General features: G+C 39.1%; 1 protein-coding gene across 4 annotated transcripts in view; it reads left to right on the top strand.

Annotated features, from left to right (window-relative positions):
• The window catches only part of RC3H1 (ring finger and CCCH-type domains 1), a 59,237-nt gene that overhangs the window by 1,498 nt on the left and 31,167 nt on the right, over window positions 1-26,572 (top strand). For all 4 annotated transcript variants that reach the window (XM_075182166.1, XM_075182168.1, XM_075182169.1 and 1 more), the window contains exon 2: window positions 24,243-24,627. In XM_075182166.1, the coding sequence (XP_075038267.1) occupies window positions 24,397-24,627 (231 nt within the window). In that variant the 5' untranslated portion in view covers window positions 24,243-24,396. The remainder of the gene's footprint in view (window positions 1-24,242; window positions 24,628-26,572) is intronic.

Below are 26,572 nucleotides of genomic sequence, written 5' to 3' on the forward strand. Positions count from 1 at the left end.
TCTACCTATAGTGTTCAGATCATCATCATCATTTATTTATATAGCGCCACTAATTCCGCAGCGCTGTACAGAGAGCTCGCTCACATAAGTCCCTACCCCATTGGGGCTTACAATCTGAATTCCCTAACACACACACACACACACACACACACACACACAGAGCGAGAGAGATCTTCATCAAACTCTTAAAAATAAAGAGAAAACAAAATAACGCGCACACACACACACGGATATACTTTTTCATTCATGTATTGATCAAAGTGATTCAACATTAAAAGTCTTTGTAAGAAAAAGTATGTGAACCTATGCTTTCAGTAGTTAGTGTGACCCCCTTGAATAGTAATGCCTCAAATCAAATGTTTTTGGGAATTGTTGATCAGTCCCGCTCATTGGCTTTGGGTAATTTTGGCCCATTACGCTTTAAAAAATTTCTATTGTTCTCATGGATGTTGGTGAGCTTTCTTGAATGAACACCCCAGTTCAGGTCCTGACACAACTTTTCAATTTAATTGAAGTCTACGCTTGACTCGGCCATTTCAAAATCCAAACTGTCTTCCGCTTCAACTGTTTTTTTATAGGCTGACTTGTGTGTTAAGCGTTCTTGTCTTGCTGCAAGGACCCATCTTCTGTTGAGCGTCTGTTCAGACAGATACTCTCCTGTAGAAGTTGCTGGTATAATCCAGAATTCATAGTTCCATCAATAATGGCAAACCACACAGGTCCTGTGGCAGCTAAACAGCCCCGAACCATGATACTGCCACCACCGTGTTCCATGATTGGTATGAGGTTCTTATGTTGGAAGTCCTGGTGTTGAAAGTTCTATTTTAGACTTCTCCGTCCAAATAACATTCTTTCAGTAGATTTCTGGTGCGTCCAAGTTTTCATTAGCAAAGTTTAAACATGTAGTTGTTCTTGGAGAGTAATGGCTTCCTCCTTAATATTTTCCCATGCACACTATTTCTGACATTAGCCTGTGCAAGAAATAGCCTTTGATGTTACCCTGGTGGTTTTTTTTGTAATCTCCTGTATGCCTTGCGCTTGGAGTGACTTTTGTTGGACAACGATTCCTACAGAGAGTAACAGTGGTGTTGAAATTTTCTCCATTTGTATAATCTGCCTTTCAGTGGATTGGTGAAGCCCAACATCTATAGAAATCATTTTTTAAACTTTCCCAGCCAGATGAGCATCAACAACTCCTTCTTTGAGGTCCTCGGAAGTATCCTTTGATGAGGCATGGCATGTGTTCATGAACCTGTGTGGTGCAGACTAGTCTTTGGAAGTGAAGACTCAGGTTTGTTTTTGTTTTTTTAAATAGGACAGTGCCACCCAAACTCGCATATGATTGTCATTCCATTTATCAACACTTTTGTTGACTCTAAGCACCTCCTTAACTGAACTGATAATCTTAGAAGATTTTTTTTTTTTATTTTATTTTTAGAAAGAATTGTAATGTTGGATAATTTTAATCAATAGATGAATAAAAACTATATCCTTTAGAGTTTTATTTAATTTTTTGGTTTCTTTTTATCTATTTTTATGATTTGTATGAAGAACACATGTAAGGTCTCATTTATGAAGAAGTTTAGACAATTCTAAAGAGTTCACAAATTTTCTAGCACCACTGTAAATGCCACGTAAGAAGTTAGTTAGCCAGAAGTAGAATTCCATAAAATTTAATTTTTTAATATACAATTATCTTTTATTTAGGAAGAAAAATCAAACAAAAAGGCACTTGTTGATTTGTCAGTAATTACACATGTAGCTATAAACTCTGTAGCTCACATGGAAGGGTGAGCGATAAATATCTTAAATTCTATAACTTAAACAGTGGATGTGCGAAAGGTTTTATTTTTTTGGCTATCAATTATTAACTAACGATGAACTAGGTGTATGTATAGACATTGCACTTGAGTGGGTTCTTCAAATTCAAGTCCTAAGCCGCCAATTCATACTTTGAATTTTAAGAGAACTGTGAAAGGAAACGAGACGCCCCACAGACCAGGGACCCATGAGTATCCTCCAGTCACATGATGCTGTTTTGCAGTAACATCTGAGTCCAATTAAATTTATTCCTTAAGGTAAATATTGTCCAGCCAAATTTAATTTTTTGGGGGGGGGTCAGCTTTGCTAAGCAAGAAGAGACACTAACAATTGTTCATCATAATCTCCATTCCGCCATGATCTTTAAAGGTCATTGGGGAGAGAGAGTATGTGTGTGGATATATATATATATATATATATATATATATATATATATATATATATATATATATATATATATATATGTATATGAGATATATAGATATATATATATATGTATATGAGATATATAGATATCAATTTATTTTTGTTATACACCATGTTCAATATCCAATGTGGCCTCACACTTTGATGTCTTTCAGTGCAATTGTAAGATGACCCACTCGCCCCAGTTTATGGTGGTCACCCTCATTTGGATTATTTTAGGGCATTGTGCTCATGTAGAAGCCACACTGTCTCCTTATTGAAAGAACACATAATGTTATTTACACCTTGAATCATGCAAATGCAAAAACAAGTTAAGGAATTACCTGGAGCCTCTGACCTCATTGTATAACCTGCTTCCAAATGTAGGTGTGTGTTTGCCCTTTATCACTCTGTACTATAAAAGAGCATCCAGTTTATCAATCTCCTTGGAAACAGTATAAGAAGGTGCTGTTTTGATGAGTCCTTTCTCTATTCCCACTCTCATGCTTTTGGGCACAAGAGAGACATAATCTCGCTGGGATCGCACAATGTAACGATATGGATTGTGAACATAGACTGGAAAATGCAAATTCTACGTTCTTCAGTCTGTGATCATGGTTCATTTGTTATAAATAATGTGCACGTGGATGCTTTTGTTTATAAGGATCAATGATCTACTTGAGCTTCTGGACCTTTTGCTTCAAAATACAGGGAAGCTGGAACAGAACACTGGTGCCGTCTACCAGATAATGATAGTATGTAGTGATTCCCCCCCAAAGTGCAATACCCAGAGGACGTGGCTCAGGGCAAAGGATATTTGTGACATTAGGAGGTGGTTTATGACATTACTGGGGCTATGGCCACGTCTGGAAATTGCCAAAAATATGACACAGCAGACAAGACATACATCCCCATGGAGTTGCATAATTGTGCCTAGTGTATACCAGGCAGCATGGACCTGCTCCTCTCTGTGCAGGCTGTGATAAATGACGCTATAGGTTAGGGGCATTGGATTTAACATCACACTATTAATGATGCACATTTGAAATTATTTAGGCTATTGCTTTATTAAGACAAAGCAATCGTTATCCATGTTTGTATATTTTACTGAAAGTAAAGGAGGTTCGCATAATATGATTATTTACCAGTGAGATTTAAAAATGTCACCCTATGGTTAAGTACCCATTCATTTGCCCAATCTCCTTGCACCCAATGCTTCCTTTGTTTACTACTAGCTATCTGACTCATCACAATTTAAATAATACATGACCTTATTGTTCTTCCATCATATTCCTTTGAGTCGTCTTGTAAGATCTACATGTGTTTCTTTTTAGACTCTGTTATATTTTATTATTTTTATTTATTTATAGAACGCCACAAAATTCTGTAGCGCTGTACAGTGCGGTAGTGCAGCAAGGGAAACAACACAAGTAGCTGCACATAATGCAAGTTAGATAATATGGATAGCAGAGCACATGTAACATATGGGAGGTATAACAGCATAATACAACAAAAAGCCGTAGAACTGGATAAAAAGCAAAAAAAAACCAACCATAAACAAACCTAAATACAGTGCAATGGCTAGGCCGCAAGACTGTAGGAGAGTAGGATACCAGAAGAAAAAGGGCCCTGCTCGTGGGAGCTTACAATCTAAAGGACACAGGCTGAAGTTGAAACGAGAGGTGACACGGAGAGCATAAGTTGGTGGGGGAGGGTAAGGCAGTGGACCTATTGTTACTGTCTTTGTGCAGTTTGGTATTACTAGCTGTTCGCACACAGTGTATTTATAGTAGGCATTGTGTTTTACACCAATACATGTTTTTTAATATACAGTTTTAGGCATTATTGGGTGGGAATAATGGAATTAAATGGGTTTTTGTTCAATTTAATCATGGCACAGAGCATTAAATTTGATCAGATCATTCAGAAAAGTTGCATGCTTTTATTTGAGCAAATCCTATTCTTGCAAATACCTAGTCTAGTGAGTGTGGTTTATTATCGATTTGGATACATTTTGTCTCCTAGTTGTTTTGGGCTGTGGTATGCCATATTTGGCATTGGTTAATCTTCATTTGGACATAAATAGCATGTGTCCACTGTTTACGCTAAGCTGTTGCCTATCACTTGAGACTTATACAATATGAATCGTAGTTTTCAACGAAGCTAATTCAAACCATCAATGTGATTTTTGACCCATTGTTTCCTATGGCAGCATCCCCATTTGAATATTTACCTTCGTTCAGGTGCGCAGAGGAGTTTTTTTCAGAATGCTTCTGCCACCATTCAGCGTGTTTAATGTAAGTTAGACCCTTTAGGTTAGTGGATTGACCTGGAATAATAACCTCCTAAACGCAAGTATAAATGCTAATTAACGTCAGAAAAATAAAAGAAATGTATAGCTTTTTTTTTTTCTTCTTTTAACTTATGGAAATTGTGTTTTATTAAGTATATATAGGTGACTCTGTATTTAGACATGATCTATAACGGGGTGGGTGAGGATAATGCAAGTTAAAGATTACACAAATATTTAAGGTTACATTATTTACATGTGCAAATACTTTTAGTGATATGTTCATAATCATCAACATTTATTTATGTAGCGCCAGCAAATTCTGTAGCGCTTTATGATGAGCATAACCCTCCTCTAAATTATTCACAAATGATGGCAGTGCAACCAAATTTCATTGTTGTGCTAGAAGCAATCTACTTTCATTGTGGATTAAGAAATCAAAGAAATGAGTAGGATATCGGCAAAATACCAGATCTGTAATTTTCTTTTGAATTTACAGTAATTAAATGTTACTGCTTGTGGAAAAACTGGTTCATACATGGGTTTTACATTATATCACGTTTCTGTGAGTTTTTACCTGTATGAGGGGAATTTATGTTTATGTAAATGGCTGAGCGTTAATTGATTTCCTCCTTGTGAGCTGAGTCATGTAAAGATGGTGATTAGGGACAAATGCTCAGACTGCTATTATGACAGGAAAGTTTAAAAAGGGAACTTCTTCATTGATCAAAGTAACACATTTTTTTTTTTTCACCGCACTCAAGTGGTGGCAGGAAAATAAAAGAGAACGTGATTGTATAATGCAAACGATGTATGAGCAGGTCACTCTCACATCTGTGTCTGTTCCCAGTTGTAAAGCACTGGCACTATATAGATGTTAATACACATTGATCTGAATCCTTCAGATTTGACCACACATATCTGATAGGGGAACCTAGGATTGCCAGACCATGACCACATACGTAATCTGATGCTGCCATCCGTTCCAACCATCATCGAATGACTCTGCATCAGATGTAAGTCGGGATTTGCCTTTTTTTTTTTCATATATTTGTCTCCAAATTCAGTCTAAAGTATCCTATTGAAATCGCAGTGTTTACAGGCACATTTTGTTTGCTGGATGAATAATAGGAGGACGGTAACTACCATCACAAGCTTATGGGTATACTTCCTACACATCTCTGTATAAACCTGTTCCATGGTTCCTTCTAAATGACTAAGTCGTAGGACCGTCTGACCAATGTCTAGTGAATGTTGTCCACCTTAACCATATAGCACACAGTGCAGTCTAGTATAGTTTACTTCAAATGACTCCCATTATTAATGTACTCAGAGGTTTTAAATTTATGATTAATAAGCAAATATGACTGATTCACTGCACACTTAACTAAGAATATCACCTCAGAGGATTATTGGTTGTGAACATTAAGGGCTATTATCAAATATTAGAGTACTAGGTTTACAAATGCCTCAGTCATACTTTTGGTTACTTTAGGAGAAGTCAACACAGGCTTCATTGGAAGATCTTCCCACATAGACCACGCTCATCTTCCTCAAAGCCACTGTGCATACCTGGGACAGCTTATTGCAAAGATAGCTCCCCTCCATATGTTCTGTCTTAACACGTCTGCTTGTCTATTTTACAAGAAGGGATTGCTGCTCCCTGTACGGGAGATAGTTTGTTCTTTAGGCCTCGCACCCACTGGCATTAATTTCACACATTTCTTGCTCTGTTACGATGCATGTAAACATGACTGTAGATTGAACCCATTATTTCCTATGTCACCATGCCCAGTTATGTTCTTACCAGCGTTCAAGTGTGTTATGCCTTTCAGAATGCTTTGTGTTTTATTCAATGCATAGACCACCCACTACTAAACTAATGACCACTAATAAGTCAATAATTGGTGTCTAGTTAGTGGTCATTTGATTAGGAGCGAGTGGTCGCTGGTAGTTATTACCAGCCTGCCTAAAACTTCCTGTTTACTTTGTCATCGTGGTCAGTAATTCTGTTCGCAGCTCTCTCCTGCAGAGAATGAGGGAGACCATGAGCTACAGACTGCACTCCCTCCTCCTGCTTTGATCATACATGCGCCGTATCACCTCCCTGTGTTTTGTGGAGGAGGTCACATGATGCAGAATTAGGGTACTCCAATCATGTTTCATCGTATTCTCTGCTTTATGACATCATGATCTTCTCCCCTGACTCGTTTTAAAACTGTTGTGCCTAATTTATTTTTGGCTCAGAGAGCGTGTAAAAATCGTATAACATTTTGAGAATACAATCTTTGTCAGGTACAAACTTTTACAAAGCAGTTCTATTTCTGTTTAGTGCAGACAAGCATAGCCACCTATAGTTGCAACATGGTTACAACAAACATGAAATATCTTGGGGTTTCAGTCCTTGTATACCAATCACATCAGGTTACAAATATAGGGGTCATTTTATTTATTGAGTACTCAAAAAATAAATCCAAAACATAGAAACATAATTTTAATTCACTTATTCAAAAGAGATAAAATCCCAACATATAATTCCATATTATATGGGTTAAAGATGTACTTATTCTTATATGTACATCTGACAAACTGGTATTCTCCACAATTTGTACATACACCTACAGGTGTTATAACTAAGCTCCTACAACCATATACCATGATAGATGTAAATTTATACACTCAAACAATAATAAAATGTCTGACATAATTATCTCATGCCAATCTACAAGAGTTCTCAAGGTTATTACTTTAGGAAGCACTTGCAATTTAATTCCTTTGGATCCAATGTACACAGTTTTTGTATTCCGAGTTTGTAGAAGATGCCACCATGAGGCCGTAACCATACCTCTGGTAATACTTACCAACATAACCATTCATCTCCGTAACGTTGGACCGTCCTCTGTCGAAATTGGGAACATTCTAAAAGGTATGTTGGTCATAAGTATCATAGTGCAGTCCAATTCCTTGTAAATCATCATCATCTAGTTATATAGCGCCACTAATTCCGCAGCGCTGCACAGATAACTCATTCACATCAGTCCCTGCCCACTGGAGCTTACAATCTAAATCCCCTATCACACACACACTATGCCCCAATGTATCTGTTACATTGGCAGTAACTTCTTACCTTAATAATTAAACAGGATGTTGTAATATATAAAACAATATTTTAGGATATTTTATTATTTCTGGAATCTGTCAGTAATGTAACTAAACATTTTCTTTGCTATATGTGACCGCCACAAGCTATCTGCTGTGTACCCTTAAAATAAAAGACGGCCTAGTGAGAACAAGTAGCTAAGCAACAAGGATTCTAAACTGATTGTCTCATCCTTTTACTACTGTATTTTCTGTGTCATGTCTGGCTGCCATGTAATGGCAAGATGTCTTGTAAAGATTGCCCATTTTCTGATATGAAAATGTTTAATGCTGTCTGTGGCTAAAATAATGAATCCCATTGTCTCAGTAATTGGCTCTGGTGTCATAGAACTGTCCTGTGTTTTATGAATGGACGCTTCTGTTATGGATGCATAATTTCTCTTTCCTGTAAAAATAATGCACAACATAACGTTCATTGGTTTTGTGTTCATGGTGTGTTAATTAATTGGAGACACCTTTGCTCGTACTGCCTTGGAATTAAGCCAGATTTTGCTACTTGGTAGCTGATGGTGAATTGCACTGTATTCTCACCTTGTTTACTCCTAGGGGGTGTGCACACAGGGGTGGTCAGCCTGCATTGCCTGTCTACCTGGTCTCTGTTTGTTGCCCAGGGCTGAGCAGAATGCAGAGCAAATTCCTCTGACTGGCCATTTATATGGCTGTTTTCGGCAATCCTTGGTGAATGCTAGTAAAATAGATACATCGTGATGCATTCCTGTGAAATCACTTCTCACTTGTAAAAGTCCTGTCTGAGGTGCTCTCTGCTCTGTCAAAGTTGAACTAAACGTATCGCAGGCAACATGCAGGGGCACACGAAAAAAATATAGAGAGCTGCTGTGCATACGGCCGCTATGTAGGGGAACTGTTTAGCCCTCTTTTTTCGCAGAGGGGAGGGGTTTATGGAGAACCAGACCCCCCCCCCCCCCCCGCTTGCGCCCCTGATTATGGGCTGATTGATACTTTACTTGCACAAACTATGGCTAAAGTCACTTGGCTTGAATAAGCTGTTCTGTCGGCAGCTATTTCTCTTTCTCCTGGATTGCCATAAGAGAACATTTTATTGCATTAAATAATACAGTATTACCCAGCTAACAATGTGGTAAAATGCCCCCCTCCCATGTAGAAATGGCTATTGAATGGTCCAGTGTGTAATTAGCTTTTCTTACCACATTACAATATATTTGTATTTTTTGCTAATAGTGTTTAGTTAGGTAATAAACCACTGCACCATTGGTGCTAGGTCTTATTTGAGATCTTGGTTATATTTGGTAACGATTATTGTAGCAGGAAAGAATGTAGTGTTTGTTATAGGTCCTTTGCAGATTTGTTATTTCAATGTAAGTTGTATATCTTCCAACATGTGGTGAGTTGTGTTCAGAAATGTACTTCATCTTTGTGAGCTACCATTTTGGAAAATAGCCTAGTAAGTTAGTGGCGAGTAAAAAGTGTAAAAGTGACAGCTACACACACTGCCTTTGTTGGGGGAAGCTCTACAGGGGCGTGGGTTTCCTCCAGGTGCTCCAATTTCCTCCCACACTCCAAAAACATGCTAGTAGGTTTAGTGGCTGCTGTCAAAATTGACCCTAGTCTCTGTCTGTATGTTATGGAATTTAGACTGTAAGCTTCAATGGGGCAGGGACTGATGTTGAGTGAGTTCTCTGTACAGCGCTGCGGAATTAGTGGCGCTATATAAATAACATGAGGATCATGAAGTTAAATGCTGTCCTATAAAAATTAAAACAGATCTTGTACAAAGTATCTTTATATAGTGTTTTCATACAGGAATAACCTGTATGTTACTGTTAATTTTGGGTGGGATGTTAGAGAATGAATGATGCTTGGATCATCTGTAGTTACTAGGGGGTGTCAAACATCTTTATGAATCGGTTCGCATAAAAATGTATTAATGGCTGTTTGGCAGTTATAATTCTCCTTTTAAAATGGGTAAATATACACTAATTTTCATTGACTGATGTTGACATATGTGCGTCATGAAAGGTTGTGATTTTATTGTAGTGACAAGTTGTGCTTAGCAATGGGCTGTGTCACAGTGAGGATCAAACCACCTGACTACTGTACTTTATTGGTGCTCTGTATCATGCACTTGGGACTTAACAACTCTGCTTCAGGTTGTTCATGCCAGTAAATGCACTGTTGGTGTTGAGAAACAGCTATGTACTGAGGTTGTGACAAATGTATTTAATTGTTTTTCTGAGGGTACTGGTATAATGTGGGTGCTTTCAATTGGTTGCACTAACAGATCTGATGCCAATTTTGCTATATATGTGCACCCATTCTGGGCGCATCCTGCTTTTGAGATGTTCAGTGGGATCTTATGGAGTCACATAGATGGTTGTACAATGTCAGATGGACACACTGTCAGATGAGTTGATAGCTGGATTTTCCCCCAGTCAATGACCAGGATTAGGGCCCAGACACGGATTTGTAGTGAATTAGCACACCAGTTCATCATTGTGTGTGTATATATAAACAGCTTTACCTAAATCCTAAATGCTCCCCTGTCACTACCTTTATGGAAGCTGTTCCATAGGTAACTGTAGAAAAGTGTTTGTCACCAGTGTTTGAATGTTTTAGGATTATTGCACCTGTTTGGTAATGTCAAGACATCCATCTAATATGAATCCATCACACTATTGTATGTTTGTTTTGTTTTTATTCTGGATAAGTTGAGAAGTGCCAGGACTGGACTTTGGGATTCTGTCATTAGTAGAGATTGATTGGAAGCAGTCAATCCATATTAAACAATAATTCCACACTAGCTATAAATTACCCCTATCCATATGGCCAAAATGTGGGTGTCATTTGTCTAACAGCTACTTGCCCACAGGCCTTTGGGAATGGCCAGTCCCTGCTGGATATGGTGGCATAATTTTGAATTTAAGCCCTTCCAACATTTCCTCTGTCATGTGCTGGGTGGAGGCTGTTTCAGCATCCATTCATTGCTTTCAATACAGAAGAAAACCAAGGCGTTTGAATAAACAATATTCAGCCTTCTCTGGCAGAGGTTTGACCCCTTAAGGTGCTGGTAGGTGAGTACCCGAGAAATAGCAGTTGTCCCAGACACATTGCAAGTTAGGGGAGGGTGGTTTCATCTGCGAATTCAGGTTAGGGTGGAGTTCTTCTTTAAATACTTTTACGTTACCTATGTTTCAGATGCTGATTATTTTAAGATCTAAATTGTATTACTTATGAATAATGTTTATGCCTCATAACTATTATGTCATTCTGATGTGTTAGCATCTAGTACCTTGTCACTAAAGTCATTAAGTTACTGATTTTAAGTAAGTGTTTTTGTTTTTTTTTATATATCCTTTTGTAACATTTAATATATTTTCAATGTGTAAAGTAAATAAATTATAGTATAACTGAGTCGGTCACAGGGATATGTAAAATAAAGCTACATATATAATTTCCATCAACATGTTTCTTTGTGTGTTGCTTGAATGTTGTTACACTTTCAGTACAGAATGATTAGGAACAAGCAAGCATTCTACATTTCATTTTTAATTTTAAGTAATTTATCTTTTATTTTATTACTCTATGTTAATATAAAACCGCTGAAGAGGTGATTTTCTATAACAATTGCTGGTACACGAGTTGGTGTTGGGTGAGCACTAGATCAAGCAGCTACCAGATCAATGTCTAGGTTGGCTATGTACATGGAGGACCAGATTGATCAGAAATCATGCTATTTAATCCCCGATTGAACAGATTTTCTTGCCAAGTCGCATCTGACATCTGATCTAAAAAAAAAAAAAAAAAAAGGTTTGTGCTACTTTTGGGCCATTTTAGTTCAAAATGACCAAATTGGTAGTGTACGGGACCAATTTGACATCTGTATACATTTTCATCTGAAATTGAATTTGAATAAATTTGTTGCATGTGACTCCTGTCACACCGAGCATTTTGGTAGGAGAAATTTGTTATTTGCTCTGACCGAAATTAGATAGTTGGTAAGATGCAATCCTTAACATTTTTCTATAGCCCAAATGACTACTAGCATACCCAGCTAGTGTCACCATGTTATACTGGCACCATACCAGCCACTGTCCCGCACAGTAGACAGTCTTTCATAGATGTTGCCATTAATGGAAAACAAGCTGTATGTTATGTATGGGTAGTAGCTTTAGAAAATGTCAGTAGATTTAAGATGCCCATACACACAGCGGATGTGGCCAGACCATGCTGCAAATGAATGAAGACAAGTGAGCATAATAACAAATACAGTCAAGCGTAATAACAAATACATGAATACAAATGAGTATTATTATAAAGACATGGATACAATTAATCATAATAGCAGACAAGTAGTACAAACAAGTGAGAGTCAAGTATAACAATATTGTGCATATGATTTGATTATCTGAATAGTGCCACAAAAATTCCTATCTATATGAGAAATACAAGGTAGACCGGACCCTGCTCCTGGGAGCTTGCAGTCTAGAGGGATGGGGTGATGAGAGACGGGAGCAAACTGGACTCGCTGTGGTGGGTGGAGTGTGGACATGCGGGTCTCTTGCTTTAGTTCTCTCCCTTTTCCACTCTCTAGCTTCTTAGTATCCTGCCCTCTACTTATTCCTCCTTAGTACTAGTGGATTGATAACTTACTGTACTTTATTTTGCCTGCCCTGTATGCCATGTCCTGTTTTGTCCTATGCTCTACTGGGTTGATAGTTTACTGCACTTTGTTATTGTTATGCCGTGTAGGCTGTGTCCTGTTTTTGTTTTGTTCTGTTTTCCCCTTGCTCTATGTACGGCGCTGCAGACACTTTGTGGCACCTCAAAAATAAACGATAATAATAGGAGGGGGTAGAGTAAAGAACATTGAAGAGGTAGCAAATCCTGCTGGATTATCATCGTTTAATATGAGCAAATTGAACAAAATTCAGTTGTTCGACTCCTCTGACCTATCTTTTTACCCGGTTAGTATTGTTGTAATATGATCACACACACGGGCGGCAGTAGTCATTGTCCAATCATGTTTTCCTTTGCGCCCAGTAATGATCCTTTTCGTTATGAGAGGATAATTATTTGGAAGTGCGGTCATTTTGAGCCCCCACACACAGCGTTGTTGACCCAATTGCTCGTAACGGCTGCTATAAATCAGCGTTGAGAGCTTTTACTTCAAACTCACGTTAGTTGTCACCCGCACACAATGAATCTGGGCCAATCCCCCCTATCTGGTCGTGTATGAGATATCCCTTTTGTGTGCTGTATTTGGTCAACCAAACGAATAGGATCTGGTGATTCAACCAGATTGTTTTAATTGCCAGGTCTGAGCAAGTTGGCCAAATCTTGTACAGATATGGGTGTCGGGCATATCAATCTGATCTGCTTATGTATAGAGCAAAACTGGAGCATCTGGTGTGATTACCCACTGATGATTACTTTTTTACCTTTTCATATATTATAGGTGAATTAGCTTAGAATTTTTATGTAAGCAACCTTCTTGTCCTGTAACCAATTAATCATATCTATCTATATATAGCTGACAGTGCTTTGACCTGAGTATTCCAATGTTTTAATGCCACTTCTAAACTTATTGAGGTTAATCATTTGCTGTTGGGATGTAGTTGCGTGTCACTAACTGCGTTCAGAATTGTGGATACAAGCTTGGCTACAGGGAAACCTCAAATAAGCGAGGTGTTAGTCAGGTGCTGGGTTTCCTGTTTGTGGTAACCTAGGAGTTTTTCTGTCTTACCGACAGCTATTCTTATACTTCTCTGGGAAGTCTCGCGTCTGAGTGAGGGAAAAGTCTGTTACCTTACGTTGAGAAAAAGGCAATGGTTTCTTTATTGGCTGATCTAGGTTCACGGTTATGGGAACCTAAAGCTGCACACAGAATGATTTTATGTAGTGATAAGAACATAGTTATTGCAGTGTGTGAACATGTAGAAACATTGTGATGAATATTCCTTGAAAACTATTGTATTGCTCTCTGTGTGAGGGTGGACTGAACATTCATAATTAATTGTTATATTATCTTAGTCTCTAAGTAATCATCAGTTAACACATATTGTGCTGAAACAGCATATTTCAACTCTTCAAAGTATGTACAGAGAAGAGTACAATATTTATGAATTGCATCAATTGAAAATGTTAAAACCACTGTTGGTGCAGCATCATTTACCATGTAAAAAATCTTCTGTATCTCAGCGTTTGCCCAGCAAACTCTTTCTTGTGTGCGACATATTTATAACAGGAATATGGCGCCAGGGGATTTGTTTTTGTCGGATGACGCACTGGGAGTAATTTTTAAAGGCAAGTACAGAAAACATGCACAGTTTCTGCACTTTGCCTGCTATAGTTAAAAACTGTCGTAGAGCGAGTGCACGGTACGCAAAAATTAGTTTTAAAGTAAATAGTATAAATATATTACACTGGTTGTCTAACCAGGCAGGGCATGTAGTAAAGCTGGATAGTAATAGTTTTCCTATGCTAGAAGTGCGTACTGAGACTTATAGTTCGAAAACTGTAAGGGAATTAGTTGCTTAGGTTGTCAGGGCATGCTTGCACTAGTAGTTCCACAAAAGCCCTAGATTGTGATGGTTTCTTTTTTTAAAATACCTTTTACTCATGAACGTGTTTGTTACAGAGATCTTGTACTCAAATATCAATTACATTAAGAAGGGATGTTTTGTAGATCTTATTGAAAAATCAAACAAATGTCCATTCAATAGTAATTGCTTCACACAATCATACAAGTATCCTACAATGTTTGCCGTTAATATGACCATCAGTCAATAGTTGATGTTCTCGTGTTTGCTGTGACTATATTGCTAGCGCACCATGTTAAATATGTAAAGGGGGGAAAAAATCCCCCTTTTAGTTTGTATGTCTGCAACTTTTAGCAATTTGTACAGAACTGCTTGAAAGTGCAATATAGATGCTTCTAAACTCTATTTTACCTTTCATGTTTAGTGCAATTTTCAAGATACGTCTTCTGTGTAACCTGACCAGTGCACAAAGCTTTACACATACATGTACAGAGCCTGTGTGTGGGAGAGGATCCTGTTAGGCATCTCATATATTGTGCTGACGGAAAGAGGCCTAATTGTAATAAATATGCAGCAATCTCTTGTTATGGGGGTGGAAAGCAAGTGGGTAGAAAGGAAACGTGCTGGGAGGGGGAGCCCTGTTGTGTATTGGCATTTCTAACAATAGAAAGGTAATGGCAGTCTACCTGAGACAAAACCAGGAGGCATGTCCTACTGGGAGAGGATTTCCAGCTCCTTTGTAGGCTGCCTATTGCTGCTGCTTCCAGATCTCTCAGCATATGTGACCACAGCTAGGTATCTAAGGGAGGAGCTTCCCCTCCCCCTTGAAAACTTAACCTTTGTCATTCCCTGTGATTTCTTGCTGCTCACTTCCTCTTTTCGTATGCGCTGTCCCTTTAAGGAGGGCGTTGCAAGTATCTTGCAGGAGAGGTAAGCAACAAGAATGAGGAAGCAGGGCTGAGAAGGAATAAGTTCATCACACACAGCTGCATTTTGACCAGTCAAGGGAAGCTCTCTTTCCCTCTGTGGTTGTGGCAGTTTGATGGAGGGTCACAAGATCGGTAAGTGATCACTGTGCTCATTACTTGTACTGTGTGGTAAGGGTTATATGCGGATTGATATGGGCCGGCTGGCTGTCATTTCTGAAGTGCTGGGTGTGGGGTATTGTGTAACCTCTGACAGGAAGAGCTGCAGCTTGTTCTGTTTTGTTATCATTGCTGTTCTCCAAGGGTCCTGCATAACTATTGTAAGGGGTTGAACTTATTACTGGGAGTGTTTATTTGTAGCATGGTAGCATGTGCGTCACCATTGTACAGTGTGTCTGCTTGAGTTGCCAAGAGGATCTCTAGCAGATGCAACTGTAATGTTTGGGAACGACCCACATTTCAGACTGAGTTGTTTATGTGCCATATGATAACTTTGTAGTCCTACAGATTGTAATGTGATTTGCTGCTCTTGTGTTGTAATCCTTTATATGTACTTATAGCCACTGCTGTTACTTGTTGTGCTATAAAGACTGTTTACTCCTGCAGCACTCACTAGTAGGGACAATTGGTACTTGTGTACATTAGGGTTTTGTGATTTGTGGTGTGTACCACTAAGCATATATTGTAAGGTGATCCACTTAGAGTTCAGTATAAAGGGTTTTTCCAGCTTCAGAAGTGTGCCTATTTTATATAGAGTTTTTATCACTGCTGGTCAAGTGCAACAGCAAACAGCTTGTAATGAACACTTTAAATGAAATGTAATGTATTTAAACTGAAGAGCGTATTCTCCTGCGCTTTCTATAGTTGCTGAATATGGTGCTGTCAGTGGTCACAATACCGTTTTTAATTCTGTGGCATAAAATTACTCCTTGGTTTTTGTTTTTGTTTTTTTATTAATTTTTTTTATTTTTAGGGTCTACTTCTAGCCAAATTTGGCGTTGGATTTGTAGATAGAAACGCCTACAAACACACGTCTAAAATTCTATAGGGATCATAATATTCTGTTTTGGCTCATTCGGCTTGTGCCTTAAATGTGTGTAGAACACGTATGTTTTGTCGTACTTTGTTGTTTTTATACTCCCATATTCAATATAAAGTCAGTAGAAACTGCTGTCATGTGGCGTTCTTAGGATTCTTTTTAATTAGATCTTTTTTTTCTATTTAAGATTTCTGTAGGTTGGTATACTATTTAATCAGAATTGTTAAAATGGAGCACACTTGCACTCCTATATTTTTCAACACCTGGATCCTTTTTTTTTTTTCTTTGCAGGCACATTACACCCTCTCTGTTATTTAGCACCATGCACCCATAACACGCCCTTATTGCAATTTACGCAATTTTGTTTTCACTCTCCGGTCAGGCTGAAAACTGTTCTGCAAAACTCTGCCATTATTACTGTGAGTCAGATTAGACTTGTATCTGGTGACCACAACTTACCTGGCTATTATCAGGCGCAGTTGTTGGAAATCTATAGGTAATATCAGCAGCTCTGCCCAGGAGTCCCGCAAAACAACCTCTATCCTATCACAGCTGCATGGACAGAACTGGGCGCTCACAATAAGAGACAGCTGTTTCCGCCTCTAGCTTCTATATCGCGGTGCTATATTTTCTTGTCACAATAACGCGGGAGACGGCTGGAGTAGTACCAGAGTTTGGCGAGGTGTCTAGGGCACCTGTATATGTGTTGGTGTGGTCCCTGGCCGCGATTGACCTCTTAAACAGTTGATCCCTCGCCTTATTACTTAGGCCAGTGGTTCCCAAATTTTTTCAGTTCGCGGCACCCTCAGGGGCATATTCAAATGTTTGTTTTCCGTGCCGCGGAAAAACTATTACCATATTAGTTAGCTGGATTTCAGCTCGCGGCTCAGGGAGCTGCGAGCTGAAATCCAGCGAGTAAATTACCGTATTAACGTTTTTTCAGCGCTCAATTTCCGTAATAATGGTAATCGTGGGTGGACGCGAGATTCTCGGCGTTTCCGCCGAGAATTGAATATGCCCCCAAGAGTCTCCATAATTTTTTCAAGGCACCACTCCAAAATAATTACCGAGCAGTCCCGTTTTTTAAGTATTTGAGTGAAAATAACGTAATAAGTACTTGGTAAGTTGTTTGCAAAAATAATATACATAGATCAAAGGGAAAAGAATATTTTTATATATTTTTTCAATTATATTTCTGTCAAAGAATAATTTACAGCTAATAAGAGGAATATGATCAAACAAGATAAAATATGTACAAAAATCATCACTGTGCAGCTTCACCTTTACACTGTGCCCCTCTTCACCCGCACACTCTGTGCCCCTCTTCACCCGCACACTCTGTGCCCCTCTTCACCCGCACACTCTGTGCCCCTCTTCACCCGCACACTCTGTGCCCCTCTTCACCCGCACACTCTGTGCCCCTCTTCACCCGCACACTCTGTGCCCCTCTTCACCTGCACACTCTGTGCCCCTCTTCACCCGCACACTCTGTGCCCCTCTTCACCCGCACACTCTGTGCCCCTCTTCACCCGCACACTCTGTGCCCCTCCATTGCTGTTTCCTTTCACCTTCCCCTCCGTTTCTTTACTTACCATACTTGGTTTCTTTCTTCTATTTCTTCTTTCTTCTCTTCTATCTTCTTACCAATGTGGCAGCGCCTGGGACCCAACATCCTCCTTTCTCCTGACACTTTTCACTGAATATTCAGTAGGAGGGAGGAGAATGCTGGGTCCAAAGCGCCGTCGGATTGGTAAGTTTGTTTTTTTTTGGTTTTTGTTTTTTCGTCCCCCAGCCGCTGCACCCCTGTGACAGTGCCGCGGCGCACACTTTGGGAACCGCTGACTTAGACAAATAGATTTGTAGAGATTTTGTATTTATATTTGGAGCGACTAGACACTATGCTCAACAGCACACATGGGACACCAACATACTGGTAACATTTCTTACGTAAAAGCTCACCATAGCTACACATTTATTACAGTTTCAGAATTTCACAAGGTTATGTAATCGTTTCAGATTTGTACTAATCTTGTTTTGTTTCTTTTTTTGTGTATTTGTATCCAAAGCCAGTTGAATGCATATATCCAAATTATGTACATACATATATATCTACCTACAAATAAAGTAAGCTGGAACATTTTGACCGCAAACTTAGGAGTCGGATAAAAAAATTAGTATAGGAAATGTTAACAAAAGAATGTGCAAGCCTTAAAGTTACTGACATGTATAAAAGGCTGCCTCTTATCTATGTCTTCTGTCAGACGACCTTCATGGTTTATAGAGTGGTCCCTGCTTTCAGATCTTCACGATTTCCATTGAAGACTAGTGTTGCCTACATGCTTCTTATTCAGCATCCCCCTCCCCTCTGTGTTGGTTGTTTCAACAATGCAGCATTAGGATGTATTACATCATTGATAATTGGACAGCATTAGGCGCGTGTGATGTCTGTACTTCATTTACTCAAGTGTATAGTGATGACATCATATGCCAGAATCAGAAGATGTTGCTAGGAACTGATCCAAGTAACCGATGGCTGTTTGTTTGTTTTTGGGTTTTCTTTGGTTCAGGCGATTGGTGGGCTACGTTTTTGTATTACTTAAGGACTGCTTAAGAGAATGTTTTTAACTGTTCTTTGCACATCAGGTATCCCATAGGGTATTCCTAAGATTGCAGTGTGTTAAATGGGAGTAGTTTGTGGGCGTGTGCTGAAAATTCCACACTGGTTTCGTATAACTATAATGTATCATGCTAGTTGCATGTGACTTTCAACTCTAGCCCACCTCAGGCAAATCTTCACATACCATGATCTAAGTTCTCACCCTCGCTAACACACACCAGTCAGCGGCAGCTGCTTGGATTATATGTTCTCTAATGGTGCACAAAATAACGTAGGCTCTGATAAATCAAGGTACTTACCTTTTGCGGCCTATAGAGACTTATGGTTTAATTAAAAACAAAAGAACCACAATAAATGTAGTCACCTGTAACGCCTTGATGATCTCATGTTTTGGGTTTTTTTTTGGGGGGGGGGGGGGGGGTTGTGAGCTTTTCATGTTGGCATATTTTATAATACAAAGCTGTTACAGAAATATTAACAGCTTTGGGGGACTTGAAATCCTCAAATGCTGTGGGGCCAGCACCCCATCACATCAAATCACAGTGCTGGTTATCACACGATTTTCAGTACATAGATTGAAAAGTTGCAGCGCTTGTCTCCAGCACTGTTGGTGGACTCTGGACAGCAGAATTGTGTTGATTATTAATTTTAATGGTTCTGAATGTTACAGTACAGGGTTTAGCATTATCAACTGCTGTTATGATTCTCTGTCAAAGCTGGAAAAGTGGCTGTGGCTATTGGTCACAGTTGTAGCAGTTTAGTATGCTCAGCGCTATGTCTATGCCATGCTGTATATAGAAGTATTAAGGGAACCAGGATCGCTGTGGAATAGGCAGACATTTTTTTTTTTGTGTGTTAAATTTTGTAGGTAGGCAAAACAGGCTAGTGTATTGCTCGCTGTTGTCCGGGGGAACATTGGTTCATGTAATGTGCGTTTGTGTAGTTTGTTATGGGGCACACAATGCTCCCCACATGCTTTAGGACAGTGATGGGCAAACTACGGCCCGCGGGCCAGATCCGGCCCACTTAGAGGTTCTATCCGGCCCGCCAATATTTTAAAAAATTTCATTAAAATATGCAGAAAATTATTAGGGCCGACCCTGTGTGTTAGCTGGGAAGGCATAAAAATGAAGGTTCTATTTCCTCCATTACACTTCATCCTCCTTCCTAAAAGGACACTTCGTATGTCACTCAAACACCTGCCCGCCCCCTAATGGCTGAAAGTTATGTGAGAAGAGATGGGCTGGGCCATATACTAAGGCGGATTTCGATTTCGATTGGCTGCTGTGTTGTCAGTTAGTGGCTCACCAGAAAGACTGATCTGCAACAACCTGCTGAAATAAGTGCTGTGTCTGTACGATCGCTGCACTTATAGAGGTAACACTGCTATATAACACCCTCCCGTCCCATTCAAAACATTTGTATTCTATATTTTCGATATTTGAGTTTTTTAATAAATTATATTGGCCCGCTTAAAGTTTTTCTTTTTTTATTTGGCCCGCTCCTGAAAAAGTTTGCCCTTCACTGCTTTAGGGGTTTTTTAACCAGTTTCTATGTGCATTGCTCCTACCTTTATAATAATTCATGGATGAGTTTTTGTTTTTTTAAATTTTTATTTTGAAACCGCAGAGACAAAAGAGGTAACATACTTAACAGTTGTGCCAACAACATTTGGCAGATAATGCAAAAATAGAAGACCCAAATTGGCACATATAAAATTTAGCCCTAGCGTTAATTAGAAAACAGTGCTGAAAGAAGAAACAGAGTAATCTATTACTTATTAAGACTTGAAAACATTTATGGTAAAGCGGTGGTTTTGTTTTTGGGGTGGGGAGGGGGGGTATAGGGTTAGGTTATACGAATCAAACAGTACCCGTAACAGGAGATTTTTGCCACTTGAACCACAGTGTCCAAACTTCCCGGAATTTAGGAACAGTGTTCACGGATGAGTTTTTAATTACAATGTTGCTGGCTCATAAGTATACATTTTATTATAATGCTGCAAACTCAGGCATGTGTCTATTCTTAACTATCTGCACAATAATAAAAAGGGTTATAATATATACAGACAGCTTAATGTGGCAATCCCAGGTAAAAATTAAGTAGGGGTGTGTGTGGTTTTATTTTTATTTATTTTTCCATCACTCTGGCAGTCTATCAGAAGCTTGGTAATTACCCTTTTCTCATTGTCTTGGTTCTTCAGACTGCTATTAATTGATTTCCAGATCCACACAGTGTTATGTGACTGTCATGGCATCAGTCACATGGCATATGTAGTGAGCAGAGATGCTTTGGAACTCTCCTCTGAGCTCTTTTCACTATTACCTTTCCAAGTGCCCCCCTTCCCCCCCCCCCCCCCTCCCGTTTCCATTACATGAAATGCATATACCAGAGACCCTATGGCAGCCATTGTTTGCCAGGAAGCGGTATTAAAATGAGATGGTCTGTAGGAGGATAACTAAGAACATTGACCATTGGATACATGCTTAAAAGGTACTTAAATTGCTATTTAAATAAAATAATAAAATACCAATGTCTGATTGCTGCTTTAAAAAAGAACCTCATTGTCCAAATTTGTGGCTAGTTTGACAAATGGCAGAACTAGTAGTTTGTGGTGCTGATTTATCTTAACATGGTTTGTTTGCTTTGTACAAAGAAAACTAGGCCGTTTGTGTTTGTACTCTTATATATACACATTACAACGTTGTTGATCAATGTAACAGCTACAAGCCTGGATGAGACAAAATATATTTATGTGAAACTTAAACATTAGTCATTCCAATCAAAGCTTAATGCAACTGCGGGCAGTATCTGTCAGGCCAGGTGCCCTGTCAGTGCTGCTGCAGTCTGGTAATCCTGCCCATGGAAAGACCAGCTCTGAGCCTATTCTGAAAATGAATGTTGAATTATGGCATGGCGGCATTTGTGGCCATCCAGTCTGTCTGATGCTCCAGCATTGTGGAAAGCTCCGTACAGACTAGTATATGCGTACACTCTCTCCCCTTAGAAAGTTGTACACTGCCTCTGAACGCTTTCTCTTTCTACTGTAACGGAAAGTGTCTCTTCTGCTAACTTCTGTATTCTCTTACATCTGCTTTGACCAATAGGAAATTCAGTTCAGAAAAGGGTCTTTTCCAAGCATTGCAGCTTTAAACCTGCTGCTCAGCCCATGTGCTGTTTTAGCCTGTGCGTTCTATATTTGGAGAGCCCACGTGCCACTGTGTCACTACCACGCTATTCTTAACAGTTTGTAAGGAGACCTTTTCCGCCCACGGGGTCACAAGATAGTTGGGTAGGCATAAGTGTGATTTGTGTCTGCAAATCTAATTACTGGTGAGACTTCCTCGTGTGTGTCATAGAAAACGTGAAGATTGATTTATTTATTTTCTTTTCTTTCTGGTTTGTTTCATGTTCGCTGACTCATTTCACTAGCTGTGTATAAAGCTGTGTGAATTACATGTCCTGTAATAAGGGGTTAATGAGGTAGGGAGAGGTGTGCTTCCTCCCTAAGGAACATAGAAACCGGTGCGATTGGACTTGTACACTGGTTATATAGCAATGACTCAGCCCTTGACTCACTTGGCAATTCATTATCTAAATCCCATAGTCAGTCAGTGTCTGTAGAAATTGGTATGAATGGGGAGAGACGCTCTTGTAGCAGCTGCCTTTGACGTTTAGTTAGCAAATACCCTGAGTATATCTGTTTTGACATTATTTCTTCGACTGAATTATGTTGACCTAATGCTGTCTATTGAATTTATCATAGTTCATTTCATATATATGTATGATTTTTTGTTTTTTTTTAAATGTAATTAAATTCTGTTTCTTTATCATCACCAGCTATTTATATAGCGTCACTAATTTCGCAGCGCTGTACAGAGAACTCACTCACATCAGTCCCTGCCCATTGGGGCTTACAGTCTAGATTCCCTAAAATATACACCAACTGAGAGAGACTAAGGTCAATTCAGTAGCAGTCAGTTAACCTACTTGTATGTTTTTTGGCGTATGGGAGTAAACCCATACAAACAAGGTGGAAAAAATATAAACTCCACACAGTTAGTCCATGGTCGAGAATCGAACTCGTGACCTCACTACTTTGAGGCTGAACGTGGATGCAGATCTTATTTAGGACTTTGCAATGTTTGCATCAAATATGCTTTTGAGGTTTTGTTTTTTGTTTTGTTTTTAAGCTTAGTATTCTTGTTGTTCAGACACCCTATATGTAGGTTTTGGCTGATTTAATAACTTAATCAGTAAAGTGATTTAAGGTGTTGTGCATTCCTTGAATAAGCCTATCATAAAAAGTAGAGCTCAGGTGTTTACGTATGGTTAGTGACCATAAAAACAATTTTACACTGTTTAACAAAAAAAATCCACATGTCTGTCTGTTTCTCAACTTAATGGGCCTTTTTGACCTTGTCAATCTTCTGGTGTTTTTCATCCGATCATAATACATGATTGTAAATATTGAACAATCTGTTGTACATATCAGGGCAATAGTTATATAGCGAATGTATTTCTTCATCAATGTAGGGATATATATTTACAATGTTGTCTCAGGGGGCAAAAACTTGCAGAAGCGCAATCTTGGAAATAGAACTCTTATATAATCCATTCATTTTATACCTCTGTTTAATAATGATGTTTTCTTTTTTTTTTTTTTTTTCCTGCTTGGAATAACTCTCAAATAGTTTTGTATAATTGCAGTTTCCTTACTTCAGGCAGAAGTGTGGTTGTGTTCTCTTCTGTGCATAATACATATAATTGTACTTTTGCCCCCTGGTAGGGACTCCTGGATTAATGCCGCATATACCACTGAAGCAGTAAAATGTCATAGCACTTATACAATATGGTTCAATCGATACATATAAACATGGTGAAACTGCATAGCATAGAGAAAATCCGTAAACCTATAGGATACATATACCCAGTTGTCCAGTCATCCCCCCACAAGCTTTGAAAATGAATCTTAAAGCCGTTATATCAGCTACATATTCATAGTAAGATTTCATCAAATATAGTATCACAATATGTACGTGAGAAAATGAATCCCTTTATCATGCTTGTTCAGTCTTCCCACACACGCCAAGCCACACAACTGTCCTCAAGTACTGCATGATCAAACTTGATCATTTTAAATGAATTCACAATCTTTTGAGCTAGATTTCATAGTGTGAGATCATTTATAGGCCACACACTTGGGATGAATTGTAAAAAAACGCATTGATTATAATTACACATTGTAAATATCTCGTGGTCATCTGTCAGATTCATATCAGTTAGTGCATTTAGGACTGTGTCACAAATGAGAGATAATAAATAAATTGTAGGGACGATAACTCCTTAATAGGTCCTGAAGATCATCATGTAAAACTGTAATTTAAACATGCATTCTTGTAAGATATTTACGATCTAATGTTAACTGACTTTTTTCTTTTCTTTTATATCTCCCATTCTACTTTAGGTCACATTTTCCACTATGTGCTGACTGTCTGTATTTACAGAAGATATATAAGAAAGACAAACTTTATTTTGGAAAGGTTTTTTGATTCCAGTGGAATCTGTGCTTAAGCGCCCTACCCTTTGCTTTGCAAGCTCCTATTTTCAAGCGGGACAACATGCCTGTACAAGCTCCACAATGGACCGACTTCCTGTCCTGCCCCATTTGCACGCAGACCTTTGACGAAACCATCCGGAAGCCCATCAGCCTGGGCTGCGGGCACACCGTTTGCAAGATGTGCCTGAACAAGCTTCACCGCAAGGCTTGCCCGTTCGACCAGACCACCATAAACACCGACATTGAGTTGCTGCCTGTCAACTCTGCCTTGTTACAACTGGTGGGAGCTCAGGTGAGTGTTTGTCCTGCCTTGTCCACGTTCTGACTTCCTAACCATGGTCTTCTGTCACAAATCCCTATTACTGCTTCTGTAATCATTTAATTGTGTGTGTGGAATACATATGCTGTTGTTTTCTGATTGTCACATTGGTAGGGTTCCCAACTTGTACCTTGGGATGTCTGCATTTACTGGGTAACGGTTGGGACCCATATGGCAATGTTGGCCACTGAAGTGCTACAAAGACTTATGATGGAAACCGTATCAATGGACAAGTTTCTGTCTGATGCCCAACATTCTTTTTCCATTATGATGTTCTGGTTTTTCTTACGTGAAAACAGAGATGAATATTTAAATGTAGCTATAAGGAATGTATCTCAGATACTGTCTTGCCTTTCCTCTTCCTTTAAATGTTGCATACAGTGACAAGTGTGGAATACATTTTCTATTACTCTTCATAACTGCCCATTGCTGGACTATTTCACCTTACTAAGCAGCTCCCTTGGATGACCTAAGCACATGGTTTGTCTGCGCAGTGATCTGAATATGAGAGGACAATTTCAAAGTTGTCTTTGGATTAATCATCCTTGAAACTGCATAATAAAAGTGTAATTCGTCCTCAGTGTCCGTTCCCTTGCACACTGCATCATTTCACTGCAGGACAGGCCTTGTTAGGATGCAGCAGCTTATCCGGACTCCTGCGACTATAAACGATGAGAGTAGAGTAGATGACTCCCGAGGGGTTGAATCACGTTTTATAACGGCAATGTGTGAGCTAACTGAATATAGTCATTAGGAAGAGTGAGGAAAGGGTGGCTAGTGGCCGGTTTGTGATATGCAGGGTGGAGGCAATAGTATAGAAAATTTAGTTAATTCTATGATAGTTGCCAAACTAATGGCATAACAACACATCGGAGCCTCTTTTAAGCTGGCTACGCCTAGGCTGATACTGCCACTTGGTCCAAGCACTGAGCATCAGGTTCAATGTCCAATTTGGACACTCATAAGTGGCCGAATTGGATGACCTCGGACAAGCAGCTGGATCATTTCTGGTCTGTCTAGGGCAGGCCTGTCCAACCTGTGGCCCTCCAGGTGTTGTGAAACTACAAGCCCCAGCATGCTTTGCCAGTAGACCACCAGCTGATAGCTGGAAGGGCATGCTGGGACCTGTAGTTTCACAACACCTGGAGGGCCACAGGTTGGACAGGCCTGGTCAAGGGTCTGTTAAGGTGGTCAGAAGATGAAGACAGGCCGAAATAGGTAATTTTCTCCTGCATTTCCCAACATGCCCAATAATGATCTGATGGGACTGTTGTTTGGTATTGCGGTTCTTTAGGGTCACGCTGTAATATCGGATCATTTGACCATTATTGGTTTGAATCTTGAGCTTGGGGCCTTAATTGCTGCTTGGCAAGTTATGAAATGTTCTGAATGATTCTTTACTGCAATTAATATTACAGCCTATTTTATATGAGATAGTTTAAGAATGCATTGGAAGAGTAAATCACGCTTAAATATGTTTAAAGACGTTTTATGTTACTGGTTCTTTTTAAAATGTACTTGTAAAATTTAAAAAATCTTACCCACCATGACATTTCATGTTAAAGGACCAGTAACCTAAAAAGCTTCCGACAAATTTAAATGTGATGTAAGAAAATTTGTTATGTCTTACATTAGTTTAGCCTTTTTCCTCTTCTTCCTTTGCTTGCTTTGCATAGTTTGCCTTTAGTGTGTGTAAATGAGAAAGTGAGGACTTGCCAGTAGGTTTAAAAAGAAAGCTTACATTAGCTTTGCTGCAGATAAGGAGAGGAAGGAAATATGAAAAAGTCCTGGTTTGTCTGAAGCAGAGTGAAGTAGATCATTCCTGATTCCATGTTTGAGACCTATGTTTTATCCGCACACTAACCCCATTTCTTATTTTTCATTTTGTATTTAAGTGTAAATTAACCTCCTTATATTT

The sequence above is a fragment of the Mixophyes fleayi genome, chromosome 8 (assembly GCF_038048845.1).
Source record: "Mixophyes fleayi isolate aMixFle1 chromosome 8, aMixFle1.hap1, whole genome shotgun sequence".
In the NCBI taxonomy this organism is placed as follows: domain Eukaryota; kingdom Metazoa; phylum Chordata; class Amphibia; order Anura; family Limnodynastidae; genus Mixophyes; species Mixophyes fleayi.